At 38.9% G+C, this 12,566-nt stretch overlaps 1 protein-coding gene across 4 annotated transcripts in view; it reads right to left on the bottom strand.

The window, feature by feature from the left end:
- Positions 1 to 12,566, bottom strand: part of PDE4B (phosphodiesterase 4B) — a 524,178-nt gene that overhangs the window by 38,513 nt on the left and 473,099 nt on the right. For all 4 annotated transcript variants that reach the window (XM_019646767.1, XM_019646766.1, XM_019646768.1 and 1 more), the window contains one exon: positions 8,651 to 8,763. In XM_019646767.1, the coding sequence (XP_019502312.1) occupies positions 8,651 to 8,763 (113 nt within the window). The remainder of the gene's footprint in view (positions 1 to 8,650; positions 8,764 to 12,566) is intronic.

The raw sequence follows: 12,566 nt of genomic DNA, 5'->3' as shown, positions 1-12,566 counted from the left end.
AAAATAGCAAAAAGTGAAGAAAAACAACCAATAGCAGGAGTATTTAAAGTAATTCACTCCCAACTATTTTGATCACAAAACTTTCAGGAATACTAAATTAGTTCTCTCCGGCTGAAATGATTGTCATGTATAGTTTTTACTCAAGAAAGGTCAATGGACAATATGGAGTTAAAAATCAATGCAAATGAAGGAGGGACTATCCCAAGTCTTACTTAAGCTGAATCAGCCTTTTGCTAAAGATGAAAAGCAAGCTAAATTTGTAATTAGCCCTGTATTTTAGGGCCTTATTCTTCCACTAATTAACCTTATGACTCTGGAGAAGTCCTGTCATAATAAAATTACTTTTCATTTAGATTGTGTTTCATATTTTACAAAGATCTTTGGAGTGCATTAGGTATTTAATCCTCAATTCTTACAATCCTCATTTATACAATAAAATGACGTTTTCAACTAGATCATATCTAAGGCTCCCTTTTGGGATTAAAGTTCTGGGATTTTGTCTAATCAACCAAGTAAGATTTTAACTAGAAAGAATATATTTAGATCCTTTTGGTTTGATGTATCAACTTTCACCATCCACACTGACCAATGACCTTAGAAAGTTGTGAAATTAAGTTTGCCCTGTCTGATCAGCTATAGCACACAGCCTATATGATTGAGTTGCAAAGGTAACTTCTCTTCTTACTCTTTCCTTTCCAAAATAACTATTTAAAATTTATCTTTTCAGATATCAAAACCTCTTGTCCTAGACCTAAATTTTTAAAATTGGTTTAATCACTTTTACTTCCTATCTGTACTCAAATTTCATTTTTATAATTGCTGAAGTTTATAACATTATGCGCTACACTGTTAGCGAGGAGTGAAGGGAGGTTGGCCATTTAAAGGTTTTAATGATCATTTTTAAGATTGCCATATTTTGAAGAGCCAGAAAAAGAGATGTAATTGAGCCATGAAGATGAATTTTATTTTCAATTAATTCACTAAATTTCAATCTCTAAAGGCTTTAGGTTTGAAAAGTGGTATCTTTCAAAATTGCAAGCAATTTAGCAGAAGGAAACACGTGACTAACAGCATCGCATGATTTATAGCTCTCCATAAAGAGAAAAAGATTATCAGACACTTCCCAAAACAGAAACAAAAGAAACAGGAGTTTTACTGTCTTCTTCATTTCTAAATAACTGAACAGTCTTTTCTTTGTGGAAATACTTGGCTACTTTAAAGTAAATCAAACAAAGGAAGTTACAGTAAAATACCCAAGAGACTAAACAGTTTGGCACGGGTTGAGGGAAACATCACGTACAAATGGGCAAGACAGAGGGGCCTGCAGGTCCCTGAAAAAATGCTTAAGTGGAGGGATGTGCAGTGATGCACATCAACAATTGGCACAGTGTCTTCAAGAGTGTGAATCTATTATTGACTGTGGCACAAGTTTGCCCTGGCATCTTGTGGTTTGGTAAGTCCTGGCTTCCAGAGAGCTGAGCTATCTCCACTTGCTCAGCACACTTTTACTTAGAAATAAAATGTTTGGGGAGAATAGCACAAGAGTAAGTTCTACCCTTGGCTTTTCTTTCATTGATAACAATGGCATAGATTTGGGAAGCCTTTTAGACGGGGATATTTCTAAAAGGAAAAAAAAGACAAAGAAGTATGAAAAAATGTAAAATATATATTTTTTTCCATTAGTATATTGTAATTCTATTTTTCAAAACTAGTGTTCTAGAATTATATTTGACACTCTAAACATAATTATCTGATTTTTTTTTCATGTGTAAAGGCTCCCCTTAAAATGAGTTATTTCCAGATTTTGAGAATATAATGCTCCCTTATCAGCTAGCCAGAGGCACAACAATCAAAGATAATGTTGCCTTACTTCATTAATGCTTATTATTTAGAGATTTGTTCACTTGGGGATTTTCAAGTGAGTTGGCAGAGAGATTGACTAAATGGATTAGAATTCAGTGAAGGAAATGGTTCTGTAAATACCACGCAAGATATTTAAATTAAGCAAAATGGATTACATTTCAAAATTATTAGAAAGCACTAGACAACTTTCAAACTCTTTGATTTGTTACGTTTTCACAAGACTAGAACTTGGAAGGCTGAATTACACTCTCAATAATACAACTCTATTTGTATCACAGAAAGAACAGCTGAAATAATGCCAGATAAGAATAAACAGCTTAATCTTGTCTTTCATCTTTGTTTGAAGGCAAAGTCCGAGGAAGACAGTCTACACGTTACTTCGAGGAAATTTCCCTATATTAATTATTGCCATCGAAGCGTTGTTCTATTTTACTGTCATGTTGCATGCATTGCAAAAGGCATAGTATATGATGAAATTGTCCCAATTTTTTGAATGATAATAAAATTCGAAACAACAAAAAAAAGAATAGCATCTCTCCGTTTTCTTTTTATTTTGGAGGTTGGGTAAAAAGGGAATTTGAGGGTAGGCTAAGGCCCTTTAAACTAAACTTTACTATCTTAGGTTAGGCCATGTTATAGAATTTTGGGAAACAAGTAGCCTTGAATTTAACAAACTGATCCATAGTAGGCAGCGGATTAGTTTAACATCGTTACTTAACAATTTTCTGAGCGCTTTACAATCATTTTCTAGAACTATGGCTATTCTCCCCCCTCTTCTTGCTTCCGAGCCAAGAAGACTGAGCTTGAGGTGATTAATGGTTGGTTTCAAGGCCCAGAATAGGGTCATTGCACATTAGGATTTTGAACAAGACCTAACCAATGATGGCCAGAGTGAAAAGAATAAGACCTCCCAGAAATCACAACAAAATTCCCTTATAAAAGATACTAAATACCTCTGTATTTCTATACTTATTTATCCCTTTGGGATCATTGATGGCGAGTCAGACGGCCCTGGGTGTGAATCCTGGCTCTCTACTTTAGGTAATTTATTTCAAGTCTCTAAGCCGCATTTTACTCATCTGTAAAATGGGGATAATAGCACCTGTTTCAAAGGGGATCTGTGATTGTTAATGACAGAATGCAGGTAAGGAGCTTAGTACAATGTCTGCACACATAGTATAAACCTGTAAACGTAGGTTGGTTGTTCACTGTTACTGGTCCATCAATAAATGCAAGAGCTGAAGGAAACCACGGAGATAGTATTCTCCAACTGTCTTGTTTTGTAGATAAGAAAAAGGCAAAGATTCAAAATGATTTCATTGTTTAAGATAACACACCTAAATTGAGGCAGAGCTGGAACTCAGAACCATCGCTTATTCCCTGGCTGTTTTCACTTTGCTGCCTCCAGTTCTACATAAATCTGAGATAAAAGGAGAAGAGTGAGGTAAAAAAATGTGTGTGAGTTCCCCCACTTGGCTGTCAGTACTGGTTTTCATTCTATCCTGCTTTCTAATCCAGGGTCACCTCTAACATTTGTATGGCCATACACCATAAGTGGAAATATGTCAAGATATAAATGGAACTACTTCCAATACTCCTACCTTGACAGATATCCCTTCCTAGCAGCTTGGAAGGCCAACTAGAACTTAGAATTCTTGAATCCTTGGATATGACAGTGCAGGGGGACTTAGCTCCTGGAGCATGCCCAGCCCTATCCTTTCTTGCTGTCCTAACACCACCCAGGACCTTGTATGTGGGCTTTTGTACACCCTCTGCCACAGCCTGCAAGTCCAAGCTCCTCCCACATAACTCTCACGAGCCAAATGTTGCCTCTTGGCTACTCCTAGGACCTAAGGGTGTACACTCCTGCAGCACGCCCAGGAAAGAGGCACACCCAGGCCCCGGAAATGGGTTCAAAGCCATTTAGGCAAAGAACCTGGGAGTCCAATGGATGCAGTGTGGTCTGGAGGAGGGCGCACAGCTGCTCCCTTGGCCTGGAAGACTCCTCGCCTCCTGGAGTATGGTGTAACTGGATGAAGACCAGGCTAGGGCTTGCTTAAGGCACAGGGTCCAGGAAAAGGATACCTCTTGTCCTAAGAGTGGGACTGCTCTAATTGCATCATTTTATTTTAGGCAAAAGTGAAATTAATCCCTTTCAGTAGCTGGTCACCTGCCTATCACCTCCCTGACAGAGGTCTAAGATGAATCTCTTCACCAATAATATCTATTTTCTTTCAGTTCTGCAGGATCCAACATTTCCTCAAGTCACTGATTATTCAGTTAGACAGAAAATGACTCAGCCAACTTTAGGGTAATCAGTGGGCTCCAGGTGGCTCCAGGTTGGTATGATTGTACTCACATGACTTTATTCCTTTCCACCCAAGAGCACAAGCAATGAGTTGCCTTTATGTTCAGTACACTAGTAGGACCACCCTTGAATAACCGGAAAAATAAACCTATATAGCCGGAGGACTCACTTCCCCTGTGATGATGGTTATCTGTAGCTGAGTTCATGCCACCTTCAGAGAAAAAGGACTAACTATCTACCATTCCTATCTTATAGATTTCCTTAGCAAACATTGACTGAAATTCTAGGTCCAGATGCTTCATTCTAAAGAGAAGACTGATATTATTCAGGACTGTTCTTTTCAACAATAGAACACCTATTTTCAAACTTTCGTAGCATGCATAAAATAGCCCCAGGGCAAAGCTAGTCTAGAAAGAAACGGATTGTGAGTGTTAGAACAGTGATAAGTTGCTTGAACATAGGTCCTCACTGAATACCATAGAGCATGTTCATCTTTTGAAAAATGTTCAACACACTGGGTATGAATGACCCGTTTGACATTTTTCACCTGAAAATTTTAGGAAAGTGACTCTGCCTCTCAGTAAAAAGCTCCCCCTTTTTCATCAGTCACAACTACGTCTCACTGGGATTCTTCTGTGTTGGTCCTTCCTCAGCCACTGTTGTTGCAACTCTGTACTTTTCTGACTGTGTCGGTCAGGAAGGAGACAGGAAATTCTAGTCACTCTCACAGCAGCTGCGCCATTCCTCCTATCCTCCTCCAATGACGTCGATTGGCTTTGGTGACACGAGGTCAGGAACTGAGCCACAGTGAAGGTCAGGAAGATAGGTCAGTGTTTATGCCTGTTGGGCTGGGGATCCTGCTGAGGCTATTTGGTTTCTTCCTTTCTATACTGTTTCTCTTTCCGTTCCTCTTTTTTATAATGTAGAGCCAAAGCATCCTGTTTTCAAAACATCTGACTGTTTTGCCACTGAGGAACTCATGCTCTGATGCATTTCACTGAAGTGTAAAACAATTCTTCTAATTCAGGAGGTGATAAAGTTGAAACACCAAAATTAATGAACAAATCTAAGAAGGCAATCTGTTGTTAGAGAAAAGAGTTCTAAAGCATCTAACTGAACTTGGGCTGTTGGGAAAAGGTTCACTAGACATCCTTTTTCTCTTGAAAAACAATGCCATTGCCTCATAAAACTCCCTCTTCATTTATTCCACCTTGTTGAAATTCTTGGGAGGAAATATTCTATGATATTAACCCACCTGACTGCATCTTTCTTTATAATTCTGGGATTTCATTTGGCCTGTGGCCAGCATTAAGAAATGAGGGAAATTTGGGCCAAGAAGACTATGTCTTTATAAATCACAGAAACAATTCCTTATCTAACTTCACGGACTCTGAAACACACTTGAGAAAACCAGTTATACTCTTTAAAAATCACAATTTTCTTCAAAATGTAAAAGAGGTAAGAAAGAACAACAAACAAACAAGGAAAAAAAACCCCACACAATCCTACCCAGATGAAGTAAATATGAAAGATTGCTTGCTTTCCCTCCACTAGACACAGTCAAGTCTCAACCAGCTGTGTGTGTAGGCCTGCACATATGTAATTCCAAACATCCCCCTGAGAAAAACACTGGCTCGCCCATCACCATTCTTAAGTTCAGAAGTTGCAAACAAAACTTGGCAGTCATTTAGCTGGCTAGAACTAGTGACACATAATTTTTTGCAAAGATGTAGTAGACACTATTGACAAGTTATCATTTATTGAACTTTTACTACACATCGGGGGCTTTGCTTTGCTTTAGATGCATTATATCTCATTTAATCTTCACAGCAACCCAGTGAGGTAGGTACCACTTTTATCCCTGTTGTACAGATGAGAATATTAAGTCTTAGAGTGGTTAAGAAAGCTGGCCACGGTCAAGTAGCTAGTAAACGATAGAGATGAAATTTGAACCATGACCTTTTGACTCCAAAGCCCGAACTTTTTACATGCTGCCTCTACAGAACATTTTCACACTCACTTTCAAGTCTGTACCTCAGAGCTTTGCCATGATTCCTTTGTTCAGTAAGGGTAAGCAAAGGATGACCAAATAAAGCTGCACAGTAATGATAATGATGATGATAATGATGATGATGATGATGATGAAAATTATATTTTTAAACAGCAACTTGCATGGAATGCTCCAATAATTTCAACATTTAAAATCGAATGTGAAATTTAATTTTTATCACAGGTAACTCAGTTCCCAAAAAACTAATATAGGATCAATTTCTTTCTGGTGGGCACAAAAAATATCTTCATTATATTATATGTGCCATGGATTAAACATTACCTGAGACAATTATCTGGATAATCAAGACTTTGGGGGGGAAAACGGGTAGCTTAGTCAAAAGAGTGAGATCTTTTTTAAAAAATTGACATTGACTTCAGTTTGTCAGCTGGATATATTATTCATCCACTGGATAATTGCTTTGCCCTTCAACCTTTCCACTGTAGACTTAGAAAATAGGTGAGGCTGCATGACTTCTTCTTCAACTTAAGCTAAGTGCGTCAGAATGAAGGTTTAGCCCTTTCTTTAGGGTTAGCTCTATTCAACTTTCATTGCTTCCTGCACATGACACCATAAAGGAGGAGCGGAAGCCTGAAGTGATTGGAATTCTTACCAGGACCCACAGTCTCTAGTCTCAGAACCTTATTAACTATGACACTGAATATAAAAAGATGTTAAATAAGTTTGCAATATAGACAATGTCTAATTTCAGCACTCCAGACACAAGCCTAGTTAGAATCTACAACATATCAACACTCAAAATGAAAAATAATAGCAATTCGCAGTTTTTCAATAAGTATTCTTTCCCCCCTCCTACAGCTAGTTGCCTTTGTCCATTAGTAGACTCCAGAGGAAAATTCAGCGTGTCCTTTATGGTGAGACCTGCTGAAAAGCTACCTCCGAGTTTTGGGTCTTGATCTTGTATGGGTCTCAGTGATCACAAAATACACAGAACAGAGTGTCTGTTGATGCTTGAAAGCAAGCTGAAGCCAGCGTGAAAATCTTTCTACATGGAGTCCCAAGGTGGTTTGCAGAAGTTAAGCGGTTAAGCCCTCCCCATGGGGAAGCAGTTGGTTAAGATTTACAACAGTCTGGAAAAACCCAGAATTTAGTCTTCAACTTAAAATATTTAACCCTCAGACATTTGCTCTTTTTTTCTTCTGACTTGAATATGAACTAAAATGTGAGAAAGAGGCTTATTATTATTACTATTACTATTATTATTATTATTATTTATTACTATTTTGCCCATCATTAACCAACAAACAAAGACGAAGAAGAGTTCCCCACTCCCCCATCCAGGACCTCCTAAGGATGCAATGCTTCCTCTGCTCAGGTCCTTTGAGCAGAAGCCAGCCAGCAAACCTTGATAGGAAGGTGATCCTTGAACCCCAGGAAAGAGGGAGCAGGGACACACATTCACTAGTGTACCTCCTGGCTGAAAGAGCATGCAGGCAGGTGTAGAACAAAATCTCTTCCCAAGCCCCAAAACCGTAAGGCAGTAAGACAGTAAGACAAGCTAGTATGATTGGGGATCCTGAAAATGTGTACTTATGAGGGTACAATGTTATGGCTGTGTACACACACACACACACACACACACACACACACACACACACACACGCTCCAAGGGAAAATTACAAACAAAAAGCAACAACTCTTACTATATAAATTAGCACTCTAAATCCAGGTGTTAATTAAACAAATAATATAATGATAGATAATTAAAGCTCTTCAACATTAAGTTTTATTTGGGAGTTATAAATAAAACCATTTCTTTGCAGTATGAGTGGAACTTTATTTCAAATGATTCCACTTTGAAAAGCAGCACACTTTTAAGAAAAAAATAACTTTCTCTTTTTGGAGACAAGGTATATTGTGTCTTTCTTTTTTAATCTTAGCCATGCCCACATCACAAAATAAATGTTAGAAAATCCCAGAATGCCGTTCTGAGAAGAATTTCAGAATTTATGAAACTTCAGGGCAAACCATTCTCTCTCCATTGATACATATGGAGGTCACATTATTTTCTTCTTCTTCAAAAAATCAATCAATCAATCAAACACCTGATTGCAATGCCATATTTTACACATTTTACCCTATGAATCCATTCAGGCTTTATCGTCCTGATAATTGTTTTTAAAAAAAGCATTTTCATTTATATAGTGATTTGTACACTTTATAAACATCCCTCAACTTAAACATATTCCGAGCTACATCAAGAAGAAAGAAGTTTGGTTTCTGGGAATTAAAGTGTACTGAGGACTGTAAACTTTGCTGTAGCATCAAGATACAAAGTGTGGCACTTGGGGACAGAATATTCTTACAGTCACATCCCTGGGTGCACCTCTGTTACAGGCAGAGAGGCCAGGGGAGCCCAGAGATCCCTGCCCAGTCACATCTTAATGAATAAAAGGGTCATCTCTTACCTTATTAGAAGCCATCTCACTGACAGAGCGATAGGTCTGAATAGTCTCTAGCTGGTCTAAGCACCAGTCCAATTCCTCCAGCGTTTCCATTGCTAATTTTTGATAAGATTCTTCTGCAAACAAACACACAGACATGTAGTTAGGCTGGAGTGGCTGCAGGCTGTCCATAGCCAAGTCACTGTCGCTGCTGCTGATTCCGGCGCTACTGAAGGTGGCCCCGTGCTCCTTCATTATTTGCGCGCCGACTCCTTCCTTCCAGCTCTCTCCACCAGGAGAACAAATCACCGTGGTGCTCTCTGCCGGGGATGCCTGGTGCCAAGTTTTCACCCCCACTCCTGGATGAGGTGTCGGTGATCTACCAAGAAACTTCCTCTGAGGAAGAAGGCGGGGAACCGTCTCTTATAAGCTCATCTGCATACATGTGCCCTAAAACTAAAGGCAGAAGCAGCGAGTTTTCTCAGGCTGTGTCTGCCTGAGTCATCCTGGGGCTGTTTAGGGTGGGTGATGTCATTTCTGAGTTTTGCCGTCTAGAGGAGGAATGAGGAAAGCATTTTCTCATTTTGCTTTTCTTCTAAATGAAGCACACAGTTGAATAGTTGGGGTGGAAAACGGACAGTTTCATTGGAAGGCTTCGCAGCCATTCATTCTTGGGAATGTGTACGTGTTGGGTTAACTTTTAAGTCAGCGAACACTGACCAGCATAGGCTATTTCTTCCCTCGTCTGAATCTCTCCTTTAAGTAGAGGCAAAACGAGATCTCCCTGATAAGACTTCAGTCTAAGAGAAACTGTCTGGAGTTTTATATGAACACATTTATTGGCCTGGGCGTCCTGCAGCTCTTGTTATACTAAACAAAGCTCAAACTTCTCTTCTGCAACTGCCAGGATCACAGGGAAATTCTGAACCGGACTTTCAGGTGGAGCCAGATGTGAACGCTGCAGATTTTCATTTTGATTAAAGCCGGGGGCTCTGATTTGTCGCTGTAGGAATCTAGACTTTCTGGAAATATTTCTCAGTGGTCCAGTCACAAAAATATTGTTTTTAAGATCATATGTTTGCCGGAGAATAAAACTCTTTTTGTGTTCACCACATGTCATTCCATACTCAAAAAGTTTGTGAGTCTAAACTAACACTCAAGGTTATGGACTTAAGAACCCTATGTTAATAAACACTGGATTTATGTGATAAATGCTAGATGGATTAATGATGCTACAGATAGTGATAAAAGTTGGTCAGACTCTCCTGTATACGTGGATGATTTTGACAGGAATGGCATCCATGAACTCTGCCTGGCTTTCTGGAATGCAAACAAAAGGCACTAATAAAATTAAAATTCTTGTATGGAATTCTATTATGAAGAAAAAAACCTACACACGTTCCTGTCGGATGTAGGATACATTTTTCATATGTTCATACAGAAATTCTAGGGAGACCACATAGCTTTTTATTATTATTTGAATAAATTTATGTAACACTCATAGTGAACGCAGAAAAAGGAATGAGCAAAAGAGTGATTCCAAGTGACTTTCTTCTCGGAATCATTCGGCCACAGATGCAGCACATTTCAAAGAATAGGTGTTTTGTTTATCCCCCAAATATGCCCTCACTTCAGGACAAACAGGGGTTAAAATTCAATATCCTGTATGTCATACTTAAAAAAACCCACAAAACCATTGGAGATGACTTCCTCCATTTTTTTCACACTCCTCAAAAATGTGCAGACAAGAATCAAGGTGTTTTTAGTAAAACTCATTTCCAGTCAGACTTGCATGTACCTTCCCTCCTTTCTTCCGCTTTGATTTTGCAAGGCTGTTTCAACATGAAGAATCTCCTCACTCACTCTCTAGTGTGTCCAAAACACCCCCTTGCCACCTCTGTCTCCTTCCAAAGAGGACTCCTTCCAAGGATGCTTTTCATGAAGTGACAGAACCCTCCCATCTTCATTTCAGGCCTCTCAAAAGGGACAAAATCCAACCACTTCCCAACAGCTCGGCCTTTACTACCTCAATGTCTTCCACATCACAACCTGTGGTTCTTGGTAACTAAGATCAGACATTCACTAGGAATGGTGGGGAGTAAACAACTTGCTCAGAGCCTTTTAAATCGGTTAATATGCAAAATTACTGTAAGATGATATAGATCACATTTCTCCTTCAGGAAGAGGTAAAGGGGATCCGATTTCCACTCAACTTGACAAAGGAAATACAGTAATTATAGCAACAAAACCATGAATAAGTAGGAGGACTCTTCAAAATCCAATTGTTACCGCCACAGCTCATTCATTGTCTATTACCAAGAACAGGCACAATATGTGCCACTAGAGTTGATATAATACTCAGATGTCAGTGACCAGCCAATAGACGTGGTAGAGCCTTACTCCACTGCCCTCCCTTTTTCTGGTCAGCCATAATAGTTTTTAAGTGAAAAATATTTCGAAGTTAATGAGGGTTTGCTCCTTCCCAGGTTCTTTATTTTATTGCTTATTTTTAAAATAGTTTCAGGCATACAGAACAATGTGGTGATCAAACATTTACATAACTCACAAAGTGATAACCCCAACAAGTCTACTACCTGCCTGACACTGTACCTAGTTATTAGAACATTATTGCCTATATTCCCCATACTGCACTACACACCCCTGTGACTATTTTTTTAAAATTATAGTTGACATTCAATATTATTTTATATGAGTTTCAGGTGTACAGTGTAGTGGTCAGATAGCTATATAATTTATGAAGTGATCACCCCCATAAGTCTGCTACCCATCTGATACTGCATACCTTTTACAATACTATTGACTATATTCCCACACTGTATTTCACATCCCCGTGACTCTCCTGTAACTATCAATTTGTATTTCTTAATCCCTTTACCTTTCTCACCCAGCCCCCCTAACCCCCTCCCATCTAGTAACCATCACCTTCCCAGATTCTTAGTACGTAGTCAAGATTTTCTTTGTGTCCCACTTTAGAGCCTTTTTATCACAGAAACTAAGGCAAGAGGGACAGGTGTCAGAGTGGGCTAGGTATGGGGGCATCAAAACTCTGCTAATTATGGGCACAGCCAAAGGAAAGGACAAGTGCAGCTCAGGACTGACCTTCACACTATAACATCATAATGCTAGCACCAGATCCAGTGCTTGCTACCTAGCAGATACTCAGTAAACACTTGAAGGATGGAAACCAAAGTGCTTGCCCAAGCAGCCTGCAAATACTTGGATACCTGGAGGCTAAAGGGAGCATCTGTACCCTGTGGAAAGAGCACCAGCTTTGAAGTGAGACTCACACATTTTGACTTTCTCTTCAACCACTTACTGTGTGATCCTGGACCTCAATTTCCTACAACTTTAAATAAGAATATGAATATTTGTCTCACAAAGCTATAATGGGATTAAATGAGATAAATATATAAAGCATCAGGTAAGGTAGCCAGTTCTTAGTAGGTGATCCATACATAGGAGTATAATTATTAATGGCAATCCAAGTAACCCAAAAGCCTGATATTTGGGTGGTGGAGAGGATACGAAGGGAGATAGAAGAACTGCATATTCAACAAGGGTTTTTACAGTCAGAATCAGCTGCATAATTTGCAGGGCCCAGTACTAAATGAAAATGCAGGACCCCTTGTTCAAAAGGCAGGGAAAAGTGCTGTTAAGGGCAATAAAGTATGATGTTTTTCCTTTCTTCTGAAGCTTCTCTCTCTCTCTCTCTGTCTCTCTCAACATATCATGATGATGTTGTTTTTGTTTCTTAAAACTTTTAATTTTAAAGTAGTTCTAGATTAACAGAAAAGTTGCAAAGATGATATAGAGAGTTCCTACATACCCACATCCAGGTTTCCTTATTGTTAACATCTTACATTATTATGGCACGTTTGTCACTATTCATGAATAGCATAGTGTCTTTTTTTTTTTTTTT

The sequence above is a fragment of the Hipposideros armiger genome, unplaced genomic scaffold, assembly GCF_001890085.2.
Source record: "Hipposideros armiger isolate ML-2016 unplaced genomic scaffold, ASM189008v1 scaffold_106, whole genome shotgun sequence".
Classification (NCBI taxonomy): Eukaryota; Metazoa; Chordata; class Mammalia; order Chiroptera; family Hipposideridae; genus Hipposideros; species Hipposideros armiger.
This window is presented reverse-complemented; position numbering and strand designations above follow the sequence as displayed.